At 43.3% G+C, this 27727-nt stretch overlaps 2 protein-coding genes across 5 annotated transcripts; both read right to left on the bottom strand.

The window, feature by feature from the left end:
- Positions 1 to 1813: 1813 nt before the first annotated feature.
- On the bottom strand, positions 1814 to 13875 carry LOC128409894 (cytochrome P450 2K6-like). Its single transcript, XM_053380416.1, has 9 exons — positions 13604 to 13875; positions 10952 to 11114; positions 9965 to 10114; positions 8836 to 8996; positions 8134 to 8308; positions 6046 to 6192; positions 3130 to 3314; positions 2618 to 2759; positions 1814 to 2001 (listed from the first exon to the last, which is right to left on the bottom strand). The coding sequence occupies exons 1-9, from the start codon at positions 13784 to 13786 to the stop codon at positions 1814 to 1816; spliced, it is 1494 nt and encodes a 497-aa protein (XP_053236391.1). The 5' UTR covers positions 13787 to 13875.
- A 386-nt stretch (positions 13876 to 14261) lies between these two features.
- On the bottom strand, positions 14262 to 26411 carry LOC128409889 (cytochrome P450 2K6-like). 4 transcript variants are annotated; one of them, XM_053380404.1, is made up of 9 exons: positions 25946 to 26220; positions 22896 to 23058; positions 22136 to 22285; positions 21615 to 21775; positions 20322 to 20495; positions 19528 to 19696; positions 16379 to 16563; positions 15871 to 16012; positions 14262 to 15497 (listed from the first exon to the last, which is right to left on the bottom strand). In XM_053380404.1, the coding sequence occupies exons 1-9, from the start codon at positions 26126 to 26128 to the stop codon at positions 15310 to 15312; spliced, it is 1515 nt and encodes a 504-aa protein (XP_053236379.1). In that variant the 5' UTR covers positions 26129 to 26220; the 3' UTR covers positions 14262 to 15309. The 4 variants fall into 4 exon arrangements, with proteins under 4 accessions (XP_053236379.1, XP_053236380.1, XP_053236381.1 ...); XM_053380405.1 differs by having other exon boundaries at positions 19528 to 19675; positions 25946 to 26219; XM_053380406.1 differs by lacking the exon at positions 22896 to 23058 and having other exon boundaries at positions 25946 to 26411.
- Positions 26412 to 27727: the final 1316 nt, after the last annotated feature.

The raw sequence follows: 27727 nt of genomic DNA, 5'->3' as shown, positions 1-27727 counted from the left end.
CCTTACCAGGTCGCGGCACAAATCAATCCAGTGGCCTACCGGTTGACACTCCCGGAGGGCTCCAGAATGCACCCAGTCTTTCACAGGTCAGTGCTCACACCTTACAAGGCACCCCACAGGTTTCAGGCGCCAGGGACCGCACCAGCCCCACGTAGCCCATCGCCAACAGGGGAGGGACCACAGAGGGCGACGCCACTCAACGAGGTCACGGAGATTTTGGACTCCAGATGGGGGGAAGAGGGAGTTGAATATCTCCTCGCCAGGGAGGGTACTCCGGCCAGCGCCAACGAGTGGGTGCCGTGCTATGCCGTGGAGGAGCACTACCTCAAAGATGAGTTCCATTCAATCTTCCCACACAGACCCATGCCGGCGGAGTATTTCGACGACTGGCTTTTCACACCCACACTGTCAGCCAGCACGTTCTAGGGTTTCTCCTCAGATGAGGAGCCGACGCCTGGGATGAGCTCCCAGGAGGGGTCGCTCTCGGGGTTTGTCACGGACTGCTCCTATTGGTGGGACACTCAACCAGAAGTGGGGTGGAGCAGGGAACTGCTGAGGGGGCCCTTGCACACAGCCTCACCCGAGGGACCGGGTGGAGAGGAGGACATGGACGTGTGGGGGGAGGATCTTGGTTTTGAGCACGACAGCAGAGAAATGGAAGCAGAGGAAGTCGACGTCGACGAACCCATCGTGGGGGGGCCTGATCCCGCTGGCCGGTTGCACACCAGGGGGAGAGAACGGAAGCCAGCACTCACACCCCCAGCGCTGGAGCACCTGGAACCCACACCCGAAGAGGGGGAGGGGGGAAGGGGGGGCTTCGAGGGGGGGATGGATGTCAGAGGCTCAGGAGCAGAAGAGCAGGGGAGAGAGCAAATAGAGAGCGGAGGAGAGGAATCAGAGGGGAGTGTAGGGGAATATGACAGTGGCCCGAGAGATTCCATGAGCTTCTCCAGCGAATCAGAAGATTCCCAGGAGGGGGCGCCTATGGTAAGGGCGAGGCGAGTCCCAGGGGGGACGCTCCATAAACAAGGAACCAGAGGGGAGTCCCAAAGGAGTAGCGGAGGATTAGGACCAGTTCCCCCACCAGAGCACAGTGGGGGGGAAGAGTCACATGAGTCAGGACCAGCTTCTCCTCCAGCGGGGAGAGAAGATGAGTCAGGGGTAACCACGCCCCCATCGGGGAGTGGGGAGACGGAGGGAAGGCCAGGTCCAGCTAGCCTCCCCGAAAGAGGGAGCAGTGACACAAGTGTAACGGTCAGAAGGAAAGTGGGAGGCTGCGCGCGCGCGCCAAGTTCAAATGTGGAGGAGCGCGGGACAGCAGAAAACCCGGATTGGGAGCCAGGTCCTAAAGCCCGAAGGAGGGGGGGAGAAGAGTCGGCGGACTCAGCGTCAGAAGAATCTAGGAGGGCTGAGACTCCGACTAGCAGGAGGACCCAGAGAAAGAAGGAACAGAGGAAGAGGTGGAGTAAGGCTAGAATCTTAAGCTGGTGTCAGGGGGGAGGAGATTCAGATGGGACTTCTACGGTCTAAGGCATAGACGTAGCGTTGCACGCTGCGCGTCTGGAAATGAAACTGAACTTCAATAAAGACTTTTTTACTTGAGGAAGAAGCAGCGTTGGTCTTGTGTGAGCTGGGACCTTGGGCAGCGCTGACAGCATCGATCACTGTAATGTTCAGGCTGAAGAAAGCTTTTGAAGCTCCCGAACGAACAATCAGGAGGGAAAGAATGTGCCAGTCAGGCATGTGACTCTACCAGGGTCCTACTCGAGTGTAGGACGAGCTCCTGACAAAGCAATCCAGGAGCTTGTGAGTCTTAGAAACGTGGCAGAGCGCAGAGTTGGTAGGGCATGGGAGGTGCTGTAAGCCCAACAGCAGGAGTAAGGTCCAGGTCTTCTTGAGATGTTCCAGGGGGTGGCTGGAAGGTGAATCTCTGCAGCAGAGTTGTGAAGAAGAGGAAGAGCTCCATTTTGGCAAGAGTCTCACCTACACATGCTCTCCGACCTGTAACGAATCAAAGGGGGCAGAGAAACCAGGTTTATCAGTTGCTTAAAAACACCCCAAATACAGTGGTACCTCGGTTTAAGAACAGCCCTGTTTACGAACGATTTGGTTTACGAACTCCCCAAAAGCAGAAGTAGTGTCCCGGTTTGCAAATGTTACCTCAGTCTAAGAACGGAATCTGAGTGGTGGAAGGGCACCAGCGGCAGGAGGCCTCATTAGTGAAAGCGCACCTCGGTTTAAGAACGGTTTCGGTTTAAGAATGGACTTCTGAAACGGATTAAGTTCATAAACTGAGGCACCACTGTAGTTTAAAGCAGATTAAATTGCAGCAATAAAATAACAGCTAATGGTATCCATCTTAAAAGAATTATGAACTCCCAATACGAGCCATCCTGCAATGCTGAAAACTGGGGGAAGGGGAATCTTTTTCACCCTGAGGGCCACATTCCCTGGTGAGCAACATTGCAGGGGCCACACCCCAATGGTGGCCAGATCTGGTGGCAGAAATGGCCAAAGCAACTGATGTGATTCTTACCTTTGCACAGTATTCTACATTCCAGGCATGTAAAAATCCCATGCAGATACACACAAAAGCAAAAAAAAAAAAAAAAGTTACCTGCCGAGAAAGGCATGAAAGCATCTCTCTTTATGAATTTTCCATCAGAATTAAGAAAATGCTCAGGATAGAATTTATGTGGTTTCTCCCATTGAGATTCATCATGCAGCACAGAGGACAGCAACGGTATGATATGAGTCCCCTGCAAAAGCAAAGCGAGAGTTAATTTAGAATAAAGCAGATGCCTCTAGTCCAATAAATATTGAGTGCTGTAGAAATGAGATTTGAATTCATATGAGAAATGTATTTAGTTTGAAAAACTTTAACATGTAAGTCATGATCTTCCAAAAGATATGGTTTGTTTTCCAACCTTGTGCTCCTTCCCACTGAGATCTGTTTAATGGGTTGAAGTTGATGCCTGACAGCTTCCAAAGGGTAGATTGCATGCTTACAGTGCAATTTTATACAAGTCTGCACAGATGTCACCCACACTAAAGTCCAAGGGGCTTACTCCCAGGAAAGCCTTAAAATATATTGTAACTAGTGGGCAGCAGTTCAATGAAATGGATCACCTTTGGAATGAAGTAGCCGTTAAGGGTAACATCTGTAGTCGTGGCATGTGGCAGGTTGGTTGGGACGATATCGGCAAATCTCTGGATCTCATGGACTACGACATCTGTATAAGGCATTTTTGTTCGGTGTTCAATCCTTGGCTGAGAAGATCCAACAACTTTTGCAATTTCTTCTTGGACCCTTACTGGGGAAATTAAAAGAAAAGCATTAATTTTTCTGCCAAGATTATCTCCTTGACCTTGGTCTCTTAAGATATTAATACTTGAAGCATAAAACTGCCATAAACTGGTTCTCCAATTCCCTAGGCTTGCAAATTTAATCTCTAGGCCAAGGTATTTTAAAACAGGACAAACAAACATTTTAGCCAATAACCTGATATACTGATGGAGAGAAATTCATCCAGGATGATTATTGAAATATCACTGCTGGGAATATCTTGAGGTGGTATCTTTTACATATAAAGGCAAGACAAATTTTGGAGAAAATATGGGGAAAAGTTAGTTGGAGAAAGAGCATTTGGACAGAAAGCTGGACAGGAAGAGGAAGATTCAACAGAGGTGGAGGTGAAAGAGAAATAAATATGGAACAAGATGGCTTTGAAAATTCTAACTTGGAATGTAAATAGGCTAAATAATAAGACTAAAGGGAATAAAATTGAACATGTTTTAAAGAAGTTAAACTTGGATAAATAAAACTTAAATAAAAGGTTGGGAAAGAACTTTGTACCTTCTGATATAACAAAAAAGAGAGGAGTTGTAATGTGTATAAAACCAGATTTGGACCCAAAACAATTATTCAAAGATGAACAAGGAAGAATATTGATAATGGGAAAATACACCAGATTTTCATTAGGGGCTAGAAGAAATATTATTTGAACATTTGAATGAAAAGGTGATTTTGATGGGTGATATGAATGGTGTAGCCTCCCTAGATTGGGACAGGAGTATAAGTATAAGAAAAAATGAAACAAAAGAAGGCAAGCTACTGAATGCCTTTTTTAGGATGACTGACAATTTAAGTTTAATTGACATTTGGAGAGAAAAACACCCACAGTACATTTTATTCGACTGCGAATTATTCTGCAAGCTGGAAAAAACCCTGTATGGACTTCTAAAGATTTTTATACTAAGGTAAAGAGGGCAGAAATCAAGAACTTTACAAGACTACAACTCTATAACAGTGGAATTAAGAACAGAGACAAGTTTCCCGATGAGATGGAGACTAAATGAAAAATTAGTAAATTATAAAATTTATTAAATCAAGAAATATTAGAAAAGGGGGCAAAAAAATTAAAGGATTATTTTGAAATTAATTTAAACCAAGAGATAGATTTAAAGGTGCTATGGGGTGTGAGTAAAGTGGTAATGTAGGGGTGGTTTTTTTTTACATAGCAAAGCGCATACCAAACAAATATAAGAGAGCAGAAAAAAACAAGAAATTTTACAGGAAATAAAAGGGAAAGGGAAACAATTAATGAATTTCCCTTGAAAAGAGATAGTGAAACAGGATGTCAAGATGTTGCAAATGCAATATTCAATGATAACAAACCAAGAAATAGAGTGGGAAAGTGTTTTAAATATTTAAAACAGAAACACTAAAAACAGAAACCTGTTGGAGACCAAACCACCACTATGACTTTCACCTTTGGAGAATTTAAAGTAAAATAATTTAAGGTTTTATCAGAGAAGTTAACAACATGGTTACAATATCATCATTTGAATGAAGTATTTAAAAAGGATATGAAGTGGTGGGGTTGGGGAACAAGCATCACAACTGGAAAGAGACCTATTAAACTGTAATGTTAAAGTGATATCTAAAATGTATAAGATGTTATTGGAATGGGAGACAAAGGATGAACAAGTGAAATCTTCAAGGATAAACTGGGCAATAGATATTGTTAATAATATAAAAACGGATGTATGGGAAAGTTTATCAAAGGTGGATATAAAATTTGGAGCATTTTATAGTTTAAGAGAAAACTATATGAAAATATTATATAGATGGTAAAGATAAAGGTAAAGGGACCCCTGACCATTAGGTCCAGTCGTGACCGACTCTGGGGTTGTGGCACTCATCTTGCTTTATTGGCTGACGGAGCCGATGTACAGCTTCTGGGTCATGTGGCCAGCATGACTAAGCCGCTTCTGGCAAACCAGAGCAGCGCACGGAAACGCCGTTTACCTTCCCGCCGGAGCGGTACCTATTTATCTACTTGCAATTTGATGTGCTTTCAAACTGCTAGGTTGGCAGGAGCAGGGACCGAACAATGGGAGTTTACCCCGTTGCAGGGATTCGAACCGCCGACTTTCTGATCGGCAAGCCCTAGGCTCTGTGGTTTAACCTACAGCACCACCCGCGTCCCATATAGATGGGACCTAACACCTAATAGATTGGCTAAAATGTATAAACCCAAATTGAATATGTGCTGGAAATGTAAAGACAAAGGTAGACTTTTTCATATGTGGTGCTCTACTAATAAAGTTAAAGCTTACTGGGAAATGATATATAATGAACTGAAAAAGATGTTTAAGATGTTTAAAAAACCATTAGCTTTTCTTTTGGGAAGTTTGGAATCGGAACTACCTAAAAAGGAATGAAAGGAATGGAAATGGTTTATAGAGTATTTACAAACAAACTGTAAACATACTAAGACATTGGGAGGATTAATGTAAAAACCTTCTGTTTCGATATACATATGGGATATATATGGAAATATATATCTAAATGATGTAGGAAGATGAAATGAAATGTAAAAACCACAGAAAGGGAGAAGGGTGTCCAGATTGAAATGTTAAATTTAGGATTGAATAATTGTTGTGACACACACACACACACACACACTTTCTAATAGTTACATATAACTGGACTTAAGATATCTCAGATTAATGGGTGCCAAGCCAATGAAAAGCACTCACTCTGAATTTCAGGATATTTCATCATTAGTAACAGTCCCCAGCGCAGTGTGGTAGAAGTTGCCTCCGTGCCAGCACCAAATAAGTCGGCCACAACAGTTTTTAAGTTTTCGTTGTGGAAATATGCATTCGTCTTGTTCTTCTCCTCCTGGGTTGCAAAGAGTATGAACTGGTTAAAACGAATGGAGTGAGAAAATTTCAAGCGCAAAGATAGAAATGAAAACCCGACAGGACCCAATGAAATGACAGTATCATTGCACATCAACACAATCGCTAAGTAGTGAGAGATTCCAGGTCTTCCAGACTATGCCATCATGACAATATAGGGTTTATTTACACATGTATACATCCCGAGCCTGAGAGCCAGTGTGGTGTAGTGGTTAAGAGCGGTAGTCTTGTAATCTGGGGAACCTGGTTCGCGTCTCCGCTTCTCCACATGCAGCTGCTGGGTGACCTTGGGCTAGTCACACTTCTTTGAAGTCTCTCAGCCCCACTCACCTCACAGAGTGTTTGTTGTGGGGGAGGAAGGGAAAGGAGAATGTTAGCCGCTTTGAGACTCCTTAAAGGGAGTGAAAGGCGGGATATCAAATCCAAAACTCTCTCTCTCTCTCTCTAAGATGGAGGGTCTCAGCATCAACACTCCAAAACATCTAGTTTCTCCATAGACACAGCTGTTGCCCTCCATCTACCAGCTAAGAGAGGAGGTTGGGGAGGCTTGGCAATCCAGCTCCTTCTTCTCTGATGCTAATCGTGGTGCTTAACTGCTCAGCCAGTGCTTAACCTGCAAGAGTATTATATGACTGCATACATGGAAGGCAGTATTTCTGGCGAACACTTGTGGAGATCTGAAATCAAGGTTAACATAAAGTGTTGTTTTCTGCTGACATATATGGTTCTCAGTTGAACATCTTTAATGTATTTACTCATAGTCTAAAATGGAAAAATAACACTGAAATACCACATAGTCATCTGGAAATGTTTCATTAAACTGAGATAGACAATGTGGTGCCCTCCATATTTTGGAGATTGCAACTCACTTCTGCCACACTTTCCAACAGGAAGAGTAACACCAATAGTTCTTAACCTGAGGTACTATTTCTGGGTAGGCAGAGTCTGTAACCTGAGCGTCTGAAACCTGAAGCGTCTGTAACCCAAGGTACCACTGTATAGTTAAAGCTATCACCATTAGTGATGTATGGAAGTGAGAGCTGGACCATAAAGAAGGCTGATGGCCGAAGAATTGATGCTTTTGAATTATGGTGCTGGAGGAGACTCTTGAGAGTCCCATGGACTGCAAGAAGATCAAAGCTCTCCATTCTGAAGGAAATCAGCCCTGAGTGCTCACTAGAAGGACAGATAGTGAAGCTGAGGCTCCAATACTTTGGCTGCATCATGAGAAGACTCCCTGGAAAAGACCCTGATTTGGGAAAGAGTGAGGGCACAAGGAGAAGGGGATGACAGAGGACGAGATGGTTGGACAGTGTTCTCGAAGCTACAAACATGAGTCTGACCAAACTGCTGGAGGCAGTGGAAGACAGGAGTGCCTGGCGTGCTCTGGTCCAGGGGGTCACAGAGAGTCGGACACGACTAAACGACTAAACACCACCACCACCAACAACAACAAGCACAGTGCATGGGCCAATGTTTTTTCCTTGCTCCGAGATGCCTCTCCACCCACAAAGTTTCCTATCTCCTCCAGTGTGAAGAACGCCTTATTCTGAGCACACGAGGCATTTTCCCATCCCCCTTGTATCAAAAGGGAGTCAGGCAACCATTACCTCTCATAAGCCAATGGTCTATCTGCCATAATTCCACCCCTGAAAACTCATACACCCCAACTGTCATGTTTTCTTGATCAGGGATTTACCCCAGAAATGCTGTTGAGCATGCAACCTTTGCCCCTGCAGAGGCAACTTCTGTAAGACATTAACAATGGTTGACTATTGGGAAAGGGGAGGAAGTATGCCAGGTTGGTCCCTTCTGAAGTGAGACTTCCTGACTACAACTTATGCATTCACTTGCGAATATGCCCTTAAAAAATGAATTGAAAATGTCAACGTTTATTCTGGGCCAACTTATAAGACTCCATTACCTCTTGCTGTCGGATAAGAAATGAGTCAATAAAGCTCCTCTGGTCATTTTCATCCAGATCTCTGAGGTGTTTTATGAAGGTGGCATTTATGAAGGCAAAAACCTCATCTCTGTTTTGAATGACAGTCTTACGAACCCCCAAAAGAAAACCAAGAGCAGGAAACATGTTATACAGCTGAAAGGATAAAAATGTGAAAAAAGAAAGAAACATTAGGAAAGCTCAGTACAGTTCTCTCAACTGTGTCTCTCAAAGTATGGTTGCCCAAATACAAACAAAGCTATTGAATGGCATTTGGAATGGGGGGTGGGCTACGTCAGGAAAGTGTAATTTATGTGCAACCCCAGAATAATAGGCTATGAAGGGTCTCCTCTGGAGGTTCGCCTTCAGAGAGGGAGATCTGCCCTTGGAGGCCCCTTCTGAGCCATCATGGAACCAACTATCACTTGTTCTTCCTTGTCCTTGGAGTCCCGATGGCAGTGAGGCCAGAAAGCGTGTGTGCAAAAGAGACTTTATTATATTTACTGGGTGACTGTGCCATGTGAGGTTTCTAAATATTTTGAATCACCACCTGGTTTCTCAAGATATCATTCTGTGTTTTGTAGTGAACCCTGAACAATATACAATAAACAGGTTGCCCTGCCCACTTTGCATACAATGTCATTACAATCAACTGTTTGTTTTATTGGAAAAGAATAGATTACCGTGACTGAAGAGCTTCCGAAGAGCCGGGTATTTTCATTGACCAACTTCAGAAGTCTTATGTATGTGGGATCTTCATAATCAAATCGCTTGTCTAGTAGTATGGACACTATTATATTGGAAGCAGCTGCATTCATAATTGTGGTGGTCTCAAATGGGTTTCCTATACATAAATATGACAGTTAAACAAAAATATTCTTTTTAAAATGTGGGATGTAAAACACACAGGAGTCGAGTACAACGTTCCTAGAATGGACATGCTAGTGGATACTTTCTACCAGCCAGGAGAAAACTTTGTGTTTCCTCCTGAGCTGGGACAAACGTCCTCTGCATGTGACTAGATGCGGGTGTGGCCTAATCTGGGTTAGGGGAGCACACCTCCTTCTCTTCTTCTTCTTCTTCTTCTTCTTCTTCTTCTTCCTCTCCTCCTCCTCCTCCTCCATTTTTCTACGTGTTAGTAGAAGTGACTGCCTGTCTGCAGTCACTTGGGTCTAACTCCCTTATGGGATAGTTCCACATGTATATATACTTTTGTAACCTAAGTCTGCCTTGAGGGATCCATCCATCCATGAACTGAATGAATGTGAGTAAACTACTTTTATATTGACTTTAATAAGATTGTCATGTCTATTCTTTTTAAGAGGGAAAAGAAGGGATCTTACCAGGAATCTTATATAGAGAAGCTCAGATGAGCCTGCAACAAGCAAACCGCTATGCGTTTAAACTCTGCTAAGATATAGAACTTGCTAACGCAAGTTAGGGAGGATATAATTAAACAATATATCCCCTCCTGCCTCCCTGAACATCCCCACAGAAATTCAAAGTATGGAAAGGGCATTGTTTTTAAGTCTGTTCATGTTGCCTTAAATCCTACTGGCAGCTTACCTATGAGTAGACCTCATTTATAAAATAAACTGATACTAATGCTGCTGGATGTGGCCATAGCTGGGCTAAGACCTTCTTGGGAGTCACAGGAGTTATTGCAGTACAATCTGCACATTACAGGAACAGAACAATAGTTAGGAACCCTGGGAGCCGTGCTTCTGGAAGTTAGGAATATGTAACATAATAGCCTTGGCACCTTTAAACAACGGTTGTGTAGCTATGCACCAGAGGAAAACAGCAACCCACCTTCGTAAGATTCAAATTTCTTTATCAGGACACTGCATTCCTCGAGAATTCTGTCCTCTATGGTCTTCTTTCCCATTCCATAGTCCCGCAATGTGCTTAAAGCAAACCGCCGCATTACTTTCCAGTTTTCACCATTAGACAGAGTTAAACCTGAAGAGACAGGAAGAAAGGTTTCATGTTTGCATGGCCATTGAATCAATAAATTATGTTCTGCATTTCTTCCATGGAACTGACAATGGATCCCAGCTGTTCTCCCATTCAGACTCAGACTTCTGAGCTTTGACAAAGTAGCTGGCAGATGTGTCATCAGACCATGACCTGAGAACACATTGATCAATATTTTCCATTACAACGTGTAGGGTAGAGTAGAGGGTGGTTTGTACATGTCAGGCGTCAAAGCAGAACTCAGCTTGTTATTTGTATTCCTCCTTCATTTTTCCTCTCTGTATAGGCTGGGCCAGAAAATGGTCAGTTTCCCCTTGTTGTGTGGCATTACTTTTCCATGTGACAATCATTCACAATTCAAATGTGACAACTATTACATTCTCCTGTCCCATTCCCCCCCAGCTCTACAATATGACTGTTGGGAAGAAAGCGGGAATGGGAAAGGTTTGCTTTAACTGGTCTCCATTTTTGTTTCTTCAACAGAGCCCCACTGAGCCACTTATCCACTGAAAGTCAAGATCAAAAAGGCTGGCCTGGTCTACTCTTTTTAACATTTTAGCTTGATCTTCAGAAATCCACAGGTGACACTTTTTGTCACACATTCTCAGCCTAATGCCTGCAGATACTCTGTCAATGTCAAAGGCACTGAGGTTGGTTGAAAAAGTCACAAGGATTTCCCTCACAGGAAACAATGGATTTCGATGACTTGCTTTGCAAAGCTCATCTTACAAACCATTTCTTGGGAACAGATTGTGTTCACCTGGTGGGAGCAGTGTGTGTTTGCAGGCATTACCAGTTCCAATAGAAAGGGAAGTGCCTCACCAAAGCCTTGTCCAAACTCTTGAAACATTGGAACGATGGGCCTGTCTGCAAATGCGTCCGCCTGATTAACCAGAGCCTCCTTTAGTGTCTCATATCCTGCCAACACCACAGTTTTCTGGGGTCCCATTTGGATGCTGAAGACAGGGCCATATTGCTTTGACAACTGGAATTCACCAGAAGAAAAAGTGAGAAAGAGAGTTCTGGTATGCCCAAAGAATATATTAATGTAAATCATCTCTGACAGAACCAAGACTGCATTAGCTTGCACATTTACCTAAGAGAAAAGGCCATTCCACAGAATCTAGTAGCAAAGTTTGACCGTTAGACTAGTATCAGTTTCCCCCCCAATAACTACTATTGGGCTAGTCATACTTCTCTGAAGTCTCTCAGCCTTACTCACCTCACAGAGTGTTTGTTGTGGGGAAGGAGGGGAAAGGAGATTGTGAGCCTCTTTGAAACTCCTTAGGGTAATGATAAAGCAGGATATCAAATACAAAATCCAAACTACTATAGAAGTTGGTAGAAATTACTTCTATGTCATTGTGCCTTGGACCGAGCTGAAAACATATCATTTAAGAATAGTAATTTTGTGGAATGAATTCCCTTTTTGTATCTTTGCAAATCACCATGCAAAACATAATCCAAATTAAAAGAGCATTGTCTATGCCTCAATGCTCTTCAAGACATTTGCTACTAATAGCTGTAGCAGCAACAGTTGCTGGACTCATGATACAGCAGCTCAGCCCTTTCATCCAGTTCATTAGACTCCACCGTGGGAGCAGGCCCGGGGCGGGAGATTGCTGGATTTCTGGAATTCCAATGTGTTACCTCTGAGGCTGCTTGGATGAGTGAAACTGACCACCTGTCTCCTTCATCCTTGCCCACCCTGGCTCATAAAAGCTCTGTGGGGTGGTGAATGCTTCCCTCTGTTAAGGAGCCTTCCCAAACCCACTGAAAATGCTGGTTATAAAACTGCTTATTAAAAAATAAATATTTCGACCCAGCCAATATGGCCAACTATCACTCAGTCTCAAATCTTCCATTCTTGGGCAAGGTGGTTGCTGAACAGCTCCAAGCACGCCTGGAGGATGTGGACCATTTGGATCCCTTCCAATCGGGATTCAGGCCTCACCATGGGACTGAAACTGCCTTGGTCACGCTGGTTAATGATCTCCAGCAGGCTAGGGACAAAGGTGAAAGCTGTTTTCTAGTTCTGCTGGATCTCTCAGCAGCTTTTGATACCATTGACCATAACATCCTTCTGGACCGTCTAAAGGGGTTGGGAGCTGTGGGCACTGTTATGCAGTGGTTTTGCTCCTTCCTCCTGGACTGTGTCCAGAAAGTGGTGTTTGGGGATAAGTGGTCAGACCCCTGGGCTCTCACCTCTCACCAAAGGGTTCTGTCCTCTCCCCCATGCTTTTTAACATCTATATGAAGCCTCTGTGAGGGATCTTCAGGGGGTTTGGGCTGGGTGTTCATCAGTATGTGGATGATAACCTGCTCTACTTCTCTTTTAAATCTGTCCAGGGCAGCTATCTACCAGCTCCATCTGGCACGCAGGCTGAGACGCTACCTGCCGGCAGACTGTCTCACCAGAGTGGTGCATGCTCTGGTTATCTCCCGCTTTGACTACTGCAACACGCTGTACGTGGGGCTACTTTTGAAGGTGACCCAGAAACTGCAACTGATCCAGAATGTAGCAGCTAGACTGGTGACTGTGAGACCATATAACACCAGTCCTGAAAGACCTAGATTGGCTTCCCAGTACGTTTCTGAGCACAATTCAAAGTGTTGGTGCTGACCTGTAAAGCGCTAAACGTCCTCAGCCCAGTATACCTAAAGGAATGTCTCCACCCCCATCATTCAAGGTCCAGGGCCGAGGGACTTCTGGCAGTTCCCTCACTGCGAGAAATGAGGTTACAGGGGAAAATACAGAGGGTGTTCTCGGTAGTGGCACCTGCCCTGTGGAACACCCTCCCATCAGATGTCAAGGAAATAAACTACTATCTGACTTTTAGAAGACACACCTGAAGGCAGTCCTTTTTAGGGAAGTTTTCAATGTTTGATGCTTTATCGTGTTTTTAATCTGTTGGGAGCTGCCCACAGTGGCCGGGGATACCCAGACAGATGGACGGGGTATAAATAATAAATTATTATTAACTTATTATTGTTATTCAGTTGCAGCAGCACAAATATTTCCTAGGAATGCTCAGAAAACCAGAACAGAATAGTCAGTTATAAGGATGAATGTGATTATACCTTTAATGGCACCTCTCAAATCTAGAAAGATAGGCTGAAGGAGGATGTTCGCCTAGGCAAGGTTTGCACCGGCACTTTTGCATCCTTAAAAATGGAGGCAGAGTCAAACATGATTGGACACCAGACATCTTGTTCAAATTACCAGTTATAAATTGCAACTTGGTCCTATGACTATTTATTGGGAAAGATAAGAGAAGGTTCTGCAACACACAAAGGGGAGATGAGATTTATAGGCTTTAAAAGAACAATATTTATTATTTATTATTTATTTATTTATTTATTATTATTATTATTATTATTATTATTATTATTATTATTATTATTACCCTGCTCTGCTGACTGGGCTGCCCCAGTACCCTTCAGCCTTGCCATGGGAAGAACTGGAATCTTTACCTTTAACATGGTTCTGTGAGGCCTCTTGCGATCCATGATGTGGAGATTCCCAATGAGAGGTAAAGGCCTTGGTCCTGGTGGAAAGTTTTGGGAGCTCTTTTTCCAGAAAGCGCCCAGTTTCAAAACAAAGGAAACCATAAGGATAAAGAGGAACAACGCTGGAATCGGCTCCGTCCAATCCATTTCGTTTCAGCAAGAAATTTGTTTCGCAATGGTTTTAATGAAAGCTACAGTGCAGTTTGGTCAAGGATAATGTCTTGCAACTGCAGTGAGCAGTATTTATATTATGCTAGGTACTGTCTCTAACAAATCATTAAACCATCCAGTAAAAAGTGGCCCTCTGATTTTGTTTTCTTCTCCTCAACTATTCAAAGCTGTACATTGGATTATTTGCCTTTCAGCTTAATGTTTACTCAAGTGAGTGGTGCCCACCTCCTCAAACTATTGCTTTCAGGAGCAAATTCAAACTCTCTTGAACCTGGATGCAGACCTGTCACCCAGATTTTGTGTAAAATTAATCTGTTACACTGGGAGTAAAGGGCAGCATTGTGAAATCATTTGCAGATGAAATTATTCAACTTTAATTAGGAACAACTGCAGTTAGTTTGAAAGTGTCCAGTATTTCCTGAACTTCCTCCCATTGAAAAACTCACACATATTTTCTCTTTAGCATAGTTTTTATTCATTTCCATCTTGAAACTGTTGAACATGGTGGCATTGGGGTATATCTTTGTATACATTAGAGCATATGACATGCAACAATGTGAGCAAGGAAGGACAATAACTAAACCGTACATCCTCTCATAGTGCCTAAATCCATTCCTACAAAGGTTATGGGGCCCAGTGAAGACAAAATTCAAAGTATTATAGTGGGTGTAGCTGGATTTTCTTAAGATAGAAGAGAGATTCAAAGGGGACATTTTTTTCTATTTCCTGGTGAGACCATGGTGACTTCCACTGACTCCAATGTGAAAGGGATTAGCTCCCTCTTCCCTTTCAGAGCAGAAGCTAGGCAGAGAATGTTTTGAGTTTTTCCTCTTGTGGAGATTGAAGTTTTGATTTTGATTTTGACACATTTTCCCCATTTTCATTTTTCATATGACCAGTCAGAATTCTGTAGATGAGGGAAGCCATAAGCTACCCAGACTCTCAGAGAAAGTTTATTCAGATACAGAGAGAAGATGGAAGATGGTTGTTTAATTCTAAGCCAGAAGCAGAAAGCCACTGAACTAATTGACAGCATGGAGATGCCAGAAGCAAACCCAGTTGCCAGATCTATTATGACAGACTTTTTAAAGAACACGGAGGAAACAAAGCCATTGCCTGACATCAACAAATACAGTTCAGAATCAGAATACATTGCAGCCACAGAAGTTAACATACCCAACTTCCTCAACCATTCCTCATAAGGCATGGTTTCCAGACCCTTTTTCGTCTCGGTCACAATACTCTGCATATCTACTTGGGAATATGAAAGGATATGTAAACATGGGAATAAATGAACCAGCTTTGCTGATTGATCTCCATGCCTCAAGTGTCATAAGAACTCAGGGCCAGGTTTTAAGTAAGAGATGCTCCAATGCTAGTTTCATGGGATTCAGCAGTATGGCAGGTAAAGGGGAACACTTAAGATTTGTGACAAAGCACGGACCAATTCCACCCATAGGCTACTCAACCCAAATACCCAAGCCAGGAGTTTGTGAGTCTTAGAAACGTGGCAGAGCGCAGAGCTGGTGGGGCATGGGTGATGTTGTAAGCCCAACAGCAGGAGTAAGGTCCAGGTCTTCCTGAGATGTTCCAGGGGGTGGCTGGAAGGTGAATTTCTGCAGGAGACTTGTGAAGAAGAGGAAGAGCTCCGTTTTGGCAAGAGTCTCACCTATACATGCTCTCCGACCTGTAAGGAAACATAGGCAGCAGAGAAACTGGGTTTAGCAGTTGCTTAATAACATCCCTTTGAAGCAGAAGGAAATGCAGAGATAAAATAACAGCTCACGGTGCCCATCTTAAAAGAATTATGAATTCCCAATACTAGCCATTCTGCAATGCTGAAAACTGGGGGGGGGGTATCTTTTCAGCCTGAAGGCCCCATTCCCTTGTGAGCAACATTCCAGGGGCCGCACACCAATGGTGGCCAGATCTAGTGGCAGAAATGGCCACAGCAACAGATGTGATTCTTTCATTTGCACAATAGGCTACATTCCAGACATGTAAAAATCCCATTGACTAAGCACACACTGCAGATATACACAAAAGTAGAAAAAAATTACCTGCAGAGAAAGGCATGAAAGCATCTCTCTTTACGAATTTTCCATCAGAATTAAGAAAATGCTCAGGATAGAATTTATGTGGTTTCTCCCATTGAGATTCATCGTGCAGCACAGAGGACAGCAATGGCATGATGAATGTGCCCTGCAAAAGCAAAAGAAGAGTTATTTTAAAATAAAGTATATTCCTCTACAATAAATATTGAGTGCAGGAGAAATGAGATTTGAGTTCATTTGAGAAATGTGATTAGTCTGACAAACTTAACATATAAACCATGATCCCCCACTAGAAATGGTTTAATTTCCAACCTTGTGCTCCTTTCCACTGAGATGTGTTTAATGGGTTGAAGCTGATGCCTGATAGTTTCCAAAGGGTAGATTGCTTGCTTACAGTGCAATCCTATACAAGTCTGCACAGATGTCACCCACCCTGAAGTCCAAGGGGCTTACTCCCAGGAAAGCCTTAAAATATATTGTAACTAGTGGGCAGCAGTTCAATGGTAAGGATCACCTTTGGAATGAAGTAGCCATTGAGGGTAACATCTGTAGCCGTGGCATGTGGCAGGTTGGTTGGGTTAACATTGGCAAATCTCTGGATCTCATGGACCACAGCATCCGTATAAGGCATTTTTGTTCGGTGTTCAATCCTTGGCTGAGAAGATCCAACAACTTTTGCAATTTCTTCTTGGACCTTTACTGGCGGCAACAAAAAGAACAACGTTTATTTTTCTGCTCAGCTTATCTCTTTGATTTTGGCTTTTGTCTCTCAAAATATTAATCTCCGCAGCATAGAACTGCCATTAACTGGTTCTCCAATTCTGTCGACTCACAAATTTAATCTCTAGAATATGATACAGGTATTTTTAAAACTGGACAAACATTTTAGACAATAACCTGATACACTGAGGGAGAGAAATTCATCCAGGATGATTATTAAAATATCACCGCTGGGAATATCCTGAAGTGGTAACTTTTACATATAAAGGTCAAAAACAAAGATTTCGTGATCCTACAGAGCCAGACAAATTTTGGAGAAAATATGGGCAAGAGTTAGCTGGAGAAAGAGCATTTGGAAGAGAAGCTGGACAGGAAGAGGAAGATTCAACAGAAGTGGAGGTGAAAGAGAAATAAATATGGAACAAGATGGTTTTGAAAATTCTAACTTGAAATATAAATAGGCTAAATAATAAGACTAAATGAATAAAATTGAACATGTTGCAAAGAAGTTAAACTTGGATAAATAAAAGTTAAATAAAAGGGTAGGAAAGGACTTTGTACCTTCTGATACAACAAATAAGAGAGGAATTGTAACGTGAATAAAACCAGGGTTGGACCCAAAGCAATTATTCAAAGATGAACAAGGAAGAATATTGATAACCTAGATACCATCACATAGAGAAAAAATATTATTAACGCATTAGGTGTGTATGCACCTAATGAGAAAAAAAATACTATTTTTAAACGAGGCTGGAAGAAATATTATTTGAACATTTGAATGAAAATGTGATTTGGATGGGCGATATGAATGGTGTAGCCTCCCTAGATTGGGACAGGACGATGAGAAAAAATGAAACAAAAGAAGGCAAGCTACTGAATGCCTTTTTTAGGATGACTGACAATTTAAGTTTAATTGACATTTGGAGAGAAAAACACCCAAAGGACAATGTACATTTTATTTGACTGCGAATTATTCTGCAAGCTGAAAAGACTCTGTATGGACTTCTAAAGATTTGTATTCTAAAGTAAAGAGGGCAGAAATTCTATCAAGAACATTATGAGACTATGACTCTATAATAGTGGAATTAAGAACATGGACAAGTTTCCCGAAGAGATGGAGACTAAATGAAAATTTATTAAATGATCAAGAAATATTAGAAAAAGGGGCAAAAAATTAAAGGGTTATTTTGAAATTAATTTGAAACAAGAGGCAGATTCAAAGGTGGCATGGTAATGTGGGGTGTTTTTTGTTTTATTTTACACAGCAAAGCGCATACAGAAGAAATATGAGAGCAGAAAAAACAAGAAATTTTAGGAGAAATAAAAGGAAAAGGAAAAGAATTAATAAATCCCTCTCAAAAAGAGATAATGAAACAGGATAACGAGATGTTGCAATTGCAATATTCAATGATAATAAACAAGGAAATAGAGTGGAAAATTAAATATTTAAAACAGAAACAATTTGACAAGGCTAACGAGCCAGGGAAACTATTATGTAGGTAAATAAAGAAGAAACAAGAAAAAAACCTGCATTTATAGAATAAATGCAGGAGGTACAGTTGTGGAAAATCCGAAAGAAATAAGAACATCATTTCTTAATGGATCTGTCACAATGATGGAATTATAGCAAGCTATTTTACACGCAAAATTAGGGAAGGCACCTGGATCTCAGTGCCTAGGACTTGCTGATCGCATGGTCGGCGGTTCGAATCCCCGCGGCGGGGTGAGCTCCCGTCGTTCGGTCCCAGCTCCTGCCCACCTAGCAGTTCAAAAGCACCCCTAAGTGCAAGTAGATAAATAGGTACCGCTTTATAGCGGGAAGGTAAACAGCGTTTCCGTGTGCTGCGCTGGTGCTGGCTCGCCAGTTGCAGCTTCGTCACGCTGGCCACGTGACCCGGAAGTGTCTTGGGACGATGCCGGCTCCCGGCCTCTTGAGCGAGATGAGCGCGCAACCCTAGAGTCGGACACGACTGGCCCGTTACCTTTACCTTTAAACAGTATATAAATTTATTTATGTATGCAACCACAGCTGCAAGAATGTAATTTATCCAAAAATGGAAGTGTAATGGTTCTAGGGGTTGCTCGTGTGTAAGCCGGTGCAAACACCTGGCTGGGTTGCCTGAGTGAACCCTTTCTGTCCGGACAGCCACTCGCCCGTGGCTGTCTCAATCGCTGGCAGAATCCGTCAGTGGGAGTTTCTTAAACTTCTTCCAGCAAAGAAGCTCTTTGACGCCTAGTCTCCTCCTACTCTCCCTGCGCGGAAGTCTTCTGCGCAAGGAGGGCGTGGGCAGCGGAGGACCCCTATGCTCCCCGCTTGTCCCAGGCAAGGAGTCATGGGACCGCCTCGCCGATTCCCCCATCTGCCCCCCTTCTCCACTGGTGCTATGCTGATTCTCTTCCCCAGAAGATGGGCTGCCTCTCCCAATCCCGGGACGCTCTCTGGAATCCCTCTGGATTTTGCTCTCTCCCTCCGGCACTGATGGCAGTTCCCTGACAGGAAGGAAGAAGAGGTCCCGACAAGAATGGATACAGAGGTTGATGGACTACACAGAAATGTTGAAACTTACCGTGAGAATAATATATCAAGATAACCATTTTTTTTTAAAAAAAGAAAGGAATGGAAATGGTTTATTGAATATTTACAAGCAAACTGTAAACATACTAAGACATCGGCAGGATTAATGTAAAAATCTGCAGTTTCAATATATATATATTGGATATATATGGGAATATATATCTAAAAGAATATGTTGAGATAATTTGGAATACGCAGGAAGATGAAACGAAATGCAAAGAACCACAGAAAGAGGGTGAAGCGAGATCAGATTAAAATGTTAAACTTATGATTGAATATTATAAATATTTTCGCTCTTTGATAGTTACATATAACTGAAATTAAGCTTTCTCAGAATGATGGGAGCCAACACAATGAAAAACACTCACTCTGAATTTCAGGATATTTCATCATTAGTAACAGTCCCCAGCGCAGTGTGGTAGAAATGGTCTCCATGCCAGCAGCAAATAAGTTGGCCACAATAACTATTAAGTTTCTGTTGTGGAAATAAGCATTCGTCTTGTTTTTCTTCTCCTCCTGGGATGCAAAGAGTATGAACTGGTTAAAACAAATGGAGTGAGAAAATTTCATGTGCAAAGATAAGAATGAATAACTGAGTGGACCTGATGATCCAAAGTATCATTTCATATCACCCCAATCACTGAGCAGTGAGAGATTCCAGGTTTTTCAGACTATGCCATCATGGTGGTATAAGGTTTATTTACACACATATATGTTGTCCGACTCTTTGTGACCCCATGGACCAAAGCACGCCATGCATATATATGTGCGTGTAAATACATATACATATATATATATATAACCCAAGCCTAAGATGGAGGGGCTCAGCATCAATACCCCAAAACGTCTTGCTCCTCCATAGTCACAGCTGAGAGTGGAGATCAGGGAAGCTTGCCAATCCAGCTCCTTGATCCAGTTTTCTTGATCAGGGATTTTTTTCCAGAAATGCTGGTGAGCACACAACCTTTGCCCCTGCAGAGGCAACTTCTGTACACATTAACAATGTCTGACTGTTGGGAAATGGTAGGAAGTATGCCAGGTTGGTCGCTTCTGAAGTGAGACTTCCTGACTACTCCTTATGCATTCACTTGCAAATATACCCTGAAAACATGAATTGAAAATGTCAACGTTTATTCTGCTCCAACTTAAAAGATTCCATTACCTCTTGTTGTCGGATAAGAAATGTGTCAATAAAGCTCCTCTGGTCATTTTCATCCAGATCTCTGAGGTGTTTTATGAAGGTGGCATTTATGAAGGCAAACAGCTCATCTCTGTTTTGCATGACAGTCTTATGAGCCCCCAAAAGAAAACCAAGAGCAGGAAACATGTTATACAGCTGAAAGGATAAAAATGTGAAAAAAGAAAAAGAGACATTAGGAAAGCTCAGTACAGTTCTCTCAATTGCATCTCTCAAAGTGTGGTTGTCCAAATACAAACAAAACTCTTGAATGGCATTTGGAATGGGGTTAGGGCTACCTCAGGACAGCATAATTTATGTGCAACCCTGGAATAATAGGTTAAGGCAGTTCTCCTCTGGAGGTTCGCCTTCAGAGAGGGAGATCTGCCCTTGGAGGCTCCTTCTGAGCCATCATAGAACATACAATCACTTCTTCTTCCTTGTCCTTGGAGTCCCGATGGCAGTGAGGCCAGGAAGTGTGTTGTTACAGCTTGGTCTCTCCCACAAATGCAAGACAACACTGGCTGTTAATTGCTAAAACAACAAACTAGGATGGAGCTCCTCTACTCATCGTCCTCCCAGTGGCGTAGCGTGGGGGGTGCAGGGGGGGCCAGTCGCACCGGGCGCAACATCTGGGGGTTAGGGTTAGGAGGCGCAAATCCACGGGTTAGGGGGAGCAAATCCACGGGTTAGGGGGCGCAAATTACTTGCCTTGCCCCGGGTGCTGACAACCCACGCTACGCCACTGCGTCCTCCCCAGAAGATACAGTTGCCCAGACTGAGCTCCTCCTCCTTCCCCAGAACGGAAGCCCCCACCTTTTCTTCCGGTATCTTTCGCGCAGCTCTGCCACTTTTGAAATCCTACGAGATTTGCCAGAGAGTATTTCCTGCATTCCAATGTCTTGCCAACTATTGGAGTTCTCACACCTCTGTCTGTCTGTTTGATCAGAGCTCAGATTACAGCTGCTCTCCCCCTCCTCTCTGCTTTCTGCTGTTAACTGTCCTCTCCATGTGCCTGCTTCTTCTCCTCCTGTCAGAATCTGAGCTTCGCTGACACGTGTTTGCAAAAGAGACTTTGTTGTAGTTAAGAGATGACTGTGCCGTGTGAGTTTTCTAAATATTTTGAATCACCAGCAGGTATCTCAAGATATCAATATTCTGTGTTTTGTAGTGAATCCTGGACAATATACAATAAACATGTTGCCCTGCCCACTTTGCACACACTGCCATTACAATGAACTGTTTGTTTGTTTCTTTTAATTGGAAAAAATAGATTACCGTGACTGAAGGGCTTCCGAAAAGCCGGATATTTTCATTGATCAACTTCAGAAGTCTTATGTATGTGGAATCTTCATAATCAAATCGCTTGTCTAGTAGTATGGACACTATTATATTGGCAACAGCTGCATTCATAATTGAGGTGGTTTCAAATGGGTTACCTAGACATAAACAAGACAGTTAAACAAAAATATTCTGTTGAAATTCCAAATATGGAAAGGGCATTGTTTTTAAGTCTGCTCATTGCTGCCTTAAATCCCTACTGGCAGCTTACCTATGTGTAGAAATCCTTTATCAAAGAAACTGATCCTAAGTGCTGCTGGATGTGGCCATAGCTGGGCTAAGAAATGCTTGGAAGTCACAGGAGTTATTGCAGTACAATCTGCACATTACAGGAACAGACCAATTGCAGGGAACCCTGGGAGCTGTGCTTCTGGAAGTTAGGAATATGTAACACAATAGTCTTGGCACCTTTAAACTATGGTAGTGTAGCTATGCACCAGAGGAAAACACCAACCCACCTTCGTAAGTTTCAAATTTCTTTATCAGGACACTGCATTCCTCAACAATTCTATCTTCTATGGTCCTCTTTCCCATTCCGTAGTCCCGTAATGTGCTTAAAGCAAACCGCCGCATCACTTTCCAGTTCTCACCATTAGACAAAGTTACACCTAAAAATGGGAGGAAAGGTTTTATGTCTGCATGGCCATTGCACAAAAATATCAATAAATTGTCTTCTGCATTTCTTCCATGGAGCTGAGAATGGATCCCAGCTATTCTCCCATTCAGACTTCTGAGCTTTGACAAAGTAGCTGGCAGCTGTGCTATCAGAGCAAGAACTGAGAACACATTGAAGAATATTTTTGTATTTCAAAGTGTAGGATAGAGTAGAGGGTGATTTGTACATGTCAGGGATCCCAGCAGAACTTTGTATTCCATGGGCAGATATTATGCCTCCTTCATGTTTCCTCTTTGCATAGGCTGGGCAAGAAAATGGTGTGTGGCATTACTTTTCCATGTAATCTGCAGAAATCCACACTTGACACTTCTTGTGACACATTCTCAGCCTAATGCCTGCAGCTACTCTGTCAATGTCAAAGGCACTGAGGTTGGTTGAAAAATTCACAAGGATTTCCCCCACAGGAAACAATGGATTTCAATGACTTGCTTTGCAAATGCTTATCCTACAAACCATTTCTTGGGAACGGATTGTGTTCACCTTGTGGGACCTGTGTGTGTCTGCAAGCATGACCAGTTCCAATAGAAAGGGAAGTGCCTCACCTAAGCCTTGTGCAAGCTCTTGAAACATTGGAACAATGGGCCTGTCTGCAAATGCATCCGCGTGATTAACCAGAGCCTCCTTTACTGTCTCATATCCTGTCAACACCACAGTTTTCTGGGGTCCCATTTGGATGCTGAAGACAGGACCATATTGCTTTGACAACTGGAATTCAACAGAAGAAAAAGTGAGAAAGAGAGTTCTGGTATACCCAAAAAATATATTAATGTAAATCATCTCTGGCAGAACCAAGACTGCATTAGCTTGTACATTTACCTACGAGTCAAGGTTATTTTATACATTCCACGGAATCTAGTAGCAAAGTTTGATTGTTAGACTAGTATCAGGTTTTTTAAAATCACTACTATTGAACTTGGTAGAAATTACTTCCATGTCATTGTGCCTTTGACCGAGCTGAAAACATATAACTTAAGAATAGTAATTTTGTGGAATGAATTGCCTTTTGTATCTTTGCAAATCACCATGCAAAACAGAATCCAAATAACATAATGATAAAGTAAAAGAGCATTGTCTATGCCTCAGTGCTCTTCAAGACATTTGCTAATAATAGCTGTAGCAGCAACAGTTGCTGCTACAACTGCATGATAGCACTCTCCCTCCCTGGCCCTGCTCCCATGGTGGAGTCTCCTGAACTGACCTTAGCCTTTTCACCCAGTTCAGTAGACTCCACCGTGGGAGGGGGACCAGGGCAGGAGAGTGCCAGATTTCTGGAATTCCAATGTGCTACCTCTGAGGATGTGGACAGGCTGCTTGGACAGTGAAACTGACCACCTGTCTCCTTCATCCTTGCCCATCCTGGCTCATAAAAGCTCTGTGGGGTGCTGAATGCTTCCCTCTGTTAAGGAGCCTTCCCAGCTCCACTGAAAGTGGTGGTTATAAAACCACTTATTAAAAAATAAATCTTTGGACCCAGCTAATATGGTGAACTAAGGGACGCGGGTGGCGCTGTGGGTAAAAGCCTCAGTGCCTAGGGCTTGCCGATCGAAAGGTCGGCGGTTCGAATCCCCGCGGCGGGGTGAGCTCCCGTTGCTCGGTCCCAGCGCCTGCCAACCTAGCAGTTCGAAAGCACCCCGATATGAATAATAGTGGTGAGAGCAGACACCCTTGTCTTGAACCGTTCGTAATTTCATTATTTCCAGTTATTATATTATTTACTATTAATTTTGCTTTTTGACCAGAATATATAGCTTTTATACCTTTTAGAAACAATTGTCCAATGCCCATTAAATCAATATTCTTTATCATAAATTGCCAAGATATATTATCAAAGGCCTTTTCCGCATCTACAAACATTAATATCGCTTGTTTATCATTCCTGGCCGTCAGGTATTCAAACGAATTAAGTTCTTAACCCACAGTAAAGGTAAAGGTAAAGGGACCCCTGACCATTAGGTCCAGTCGTGACCAACTCTGGGGTTGTGGCGCTCATCTCGCTTTATTGGCCAAGGAAGCTGGTGTACAACTTCCGGGTCATGTGACCAGCATGACTAAGCCACTTCTGGTGAACCAGAGCAGCACATGGAAATGCTGTTTACCTTCCCGCCAGAGTGGTAGCTATTTATCTACTTACACTTTAACGTGCTTTCAAACTGCTAGGTTGGCAGGAGCAGGGACCGAGCAGCAGGAGCTCACCCCGTCGTGGGGATTCGAACCGCCGACCTTCTGATCAGCAAGTCCTAGGCTCTGTGGTTTAACCCACAGTGCCACCAGGTTCCACTGTATATATTTTAAGGTGTGTGTGTGTGGGGGGGGTGACAATAAACCCACACTGGGTATCACCTGACCTTGCTATGCCACTGTTGGCTCCGGGTACGTTTCCAAGCACAATTCAAAGTGTTGGTGCTGACCTTTAAAGACCTACATGGCCTCGGCCCAGTATACCTGAAGGAGAGTCTCCACCCCATCGTTCAGCCCAGACACTGAGGTCCAGCTTCGAGGGCCTTCTGGCGGTTCCCTCACTGCATGAAGTGAGGTTACAGGGACCCGGCAGAGGGCCTTCTCGGTAGTGGTGCCCGCCCTGTGGAGCGCCCTCCCATCAGATGTCAAGGAAATAAACAACTATCTGACTTTTATAAGACACCTGACGGCAGTAGTTTTTAGGTAAGTTTTAATGTTTAATGTTTTATCATGTTATTAATCTGTTGGGAGTCGCCCAGATTGGCCAGGGAAACCCAGCCAGATGGGCGGAGTATAAATAATAAATTATTATTAAATTATTATTATTATTCAGTTGTGGCAGCACAAATATTTGCTAGGAATACTCAGAAAACCAGGAAAAAAATAGGCAGTTGTAAGGATAACGTGGGTGGTGCTGTGGGTTAAACCACAGAGCCTAGGACTTGCCGATCAGAAGGTCAGCGGTTCGAATCCCTGCGATGGAGTGAGCTCCCATTGCTCGGTCCCTGCTCCTGCCAACCTAGCAGTTCAAAAGCATGTCAAAGTGCAAGTAGATAAATAGGTACCGCTCCGGCGGGAAGGTAAACGGCGTTTCTGGGCGCTGCTCTGGTTCGCCAGAAGCGGCTTAGTCATGCTGGCCACATGACCCGGAAGCTGTACGCCGGCTCCCTCGGCCAATAAAGCGAGATGAGCGCCACAACCCCAGAGTCGGCCACTACTGGACCTTATGGTCAGGGGTCCCTTAACCTTTAAGGATAAAAGTGATTATACCTTTAATGGCACCTCGCAAATCTAGTTTAAAAAGATGGGCTCAAGGAGGAGGCTGGGCTAGGCAAGCTTTGTACCAGCACTTTTGCATCCTTGAAAATGGAGGCAGAGTCAAACGGGATTTAACACCAGACACCCCCAGACACCTTGTTCAAATTACCAGGTATAAATTACAACTAGGTCCTATGACTATTTATTGGGAAAGATAAGAGAAGGTTCTGTAGCACACAAAGGGAAGGTGAGATTTATAGGCTGTAAAAGAACAAAATGTATTATTATTATTATTATTATTATTAATACCCCGCTCTGCTGACTGGGCTGCCCCAGTATCCTTTAGCCTTGCCATGGGAAGAACTGGAAGCTTTACCTTTAACATGGTTCTGTGAGGCCTCTTGAGATCCATGATGTGGAGATTCCCAATGAGAGGTAAAGGCCTCGGTCCTGGTGGAAGATTTTGGGAGCTCTTGTTCCAGAAAGTGCCCAGTTTCAAAACAAAGGAAACCATAAGGATAAAGAGGAACAAAGCTGGAATCGGCTCCATCCAATCCATTTCGTTTCAGCAAGCAATTTTTTGGGGGTAGTGGTTGTAATGAAAGCCACAGGGCAATTCGGTCAACAACTGTGTCTACCAACTGCAATGAGCAGCCCATCTATAATGTTATGTAATGTCTCTAGCGAATCATTAAACCATCCCTCCGATTTTTTTCTTCTCCACAACTATTCAGGGGTTATAATGAAAGCTACAGTGCAGTTTGGTCAAGGACAATGTCTTGCAACTGCAGTGAGCAGCATATATATTATGCTAGGTGCTGTCTCTAGCGAGTCATTAAACCACCCACTAAAACTGAAAGTGTCCTGCTTTGTCCCTCTGATTTTTTCTTCTTCTTCTCCACAATTATTCAAAGCTGTATATTGGGTGTTTTGCTTTTCAGTTTAATGTTTACTCAAGGGGGTACTGCCCACTTCCACAAACTAATCCTTTCCAGAACAAATTCAAGCTCTCTTGAATCTGGCTGCAGACCTGTCACTCAGGATTAGCTATAAAATCAATCTATTATAATGGGAGTAAAGGGCAGCATTGTGAAATTCTTCCGAGTGATCATTGAACTGCATTCAGGGATGGATGTTACAAAGTGCACCAGTATGGACTTCCGGCGAGGCAAGATGGCAAGCGCCAAGGTCAGCATGGAGCTTCTGAGGACCACAAGCACCAATGGCGTTGTCTGGATGGTACCTGCACCGCCATCAGCACCATGATTGGGGGGTAACCAGGGGTGCCCAACGTGACAACCGAGGAGGCTGTGAAGAGCCCCAAGCCCCCTCCCAGTGGCCTCGACCCGGCTGGGACTGGGAGCATCCCAAAGATAGCTGAGAAGAAGAAGAAGAGTTTGGATTTGATATCCCGCTTTATCATTAGCCGAAGGAGACTCAAAGCGGCTAACAATCTCCTTTCCCTTCCTCCCCCAGAACAAACACTCTGTGAGGTGAGTGGGGCTGAGAGACTTCAAAGAAGTGTGACTGGCCCAAGGTCACCCAGCAACTGCATGTGGAGGAGCGGAGATGCAAACCCAGTTCCCCAGATTACGAGTCTACTGCTCTTAACCACTACACCAGGCCTGGAGGCCTCTGGAGCCAAACAGAAAAAAAGCAGAAACCTCCAGATAAAAACCTGGCAAGCCAAAGGCCGAGACGGTCTAAAAGACTTCTACAAAAACAACAAAGCTACAGAGCAGTTTGGTCAACAGCAGTGTCTACCAACTGCAATGAGCTACCCATATATTATGTTATGTAATGTCTCTAGCGAATCATTAAATCATCCCTCTGATTTTTTTCTTCTCCACAACTATTCAAAGCTCTACATTGGATGATATGCCTTTCAGTTTAATATTTACTCAAGCGAGTGGTGCCGATTTCCACAAACTAATGCTTTCCAGAACAGATTACAATGCTCTTGAGCACGGCGAACTCATAACTCAGGATTATCAATAGAGAGCAGCATTGTGAAATCATTTGCAGATGAAATTATTCAACTTCAATTAGGGACGACAGCATTAATTTGAAAGTGTCCAGTATTTCCTGAACTTTCACCCATTGAAACACTCACACATATTTTTCTTCTTAGCATAATTTCTATTCATCTTCATCTTGA

This window comes from Podarcis raffonei, chromosome 3 (assembly GCF_027172205.1).
Source record: "Podarcis raffonei isolate rPodRaf1 chromosome 3, rPodRaf1.pri, whole genome shotgun sequence".
Lineage (NCBI taxonomy): Eukaryota > Metazoa > Chordata > Lepidosauria > Squamata > Lacertidae > Podarcis > Podarcis raffonei.
The sequence above is the reverse complement of the archived record's forward strand: the minus strand, read 5'-3'. Positions and strand labels throughout refer to the sequence as shown.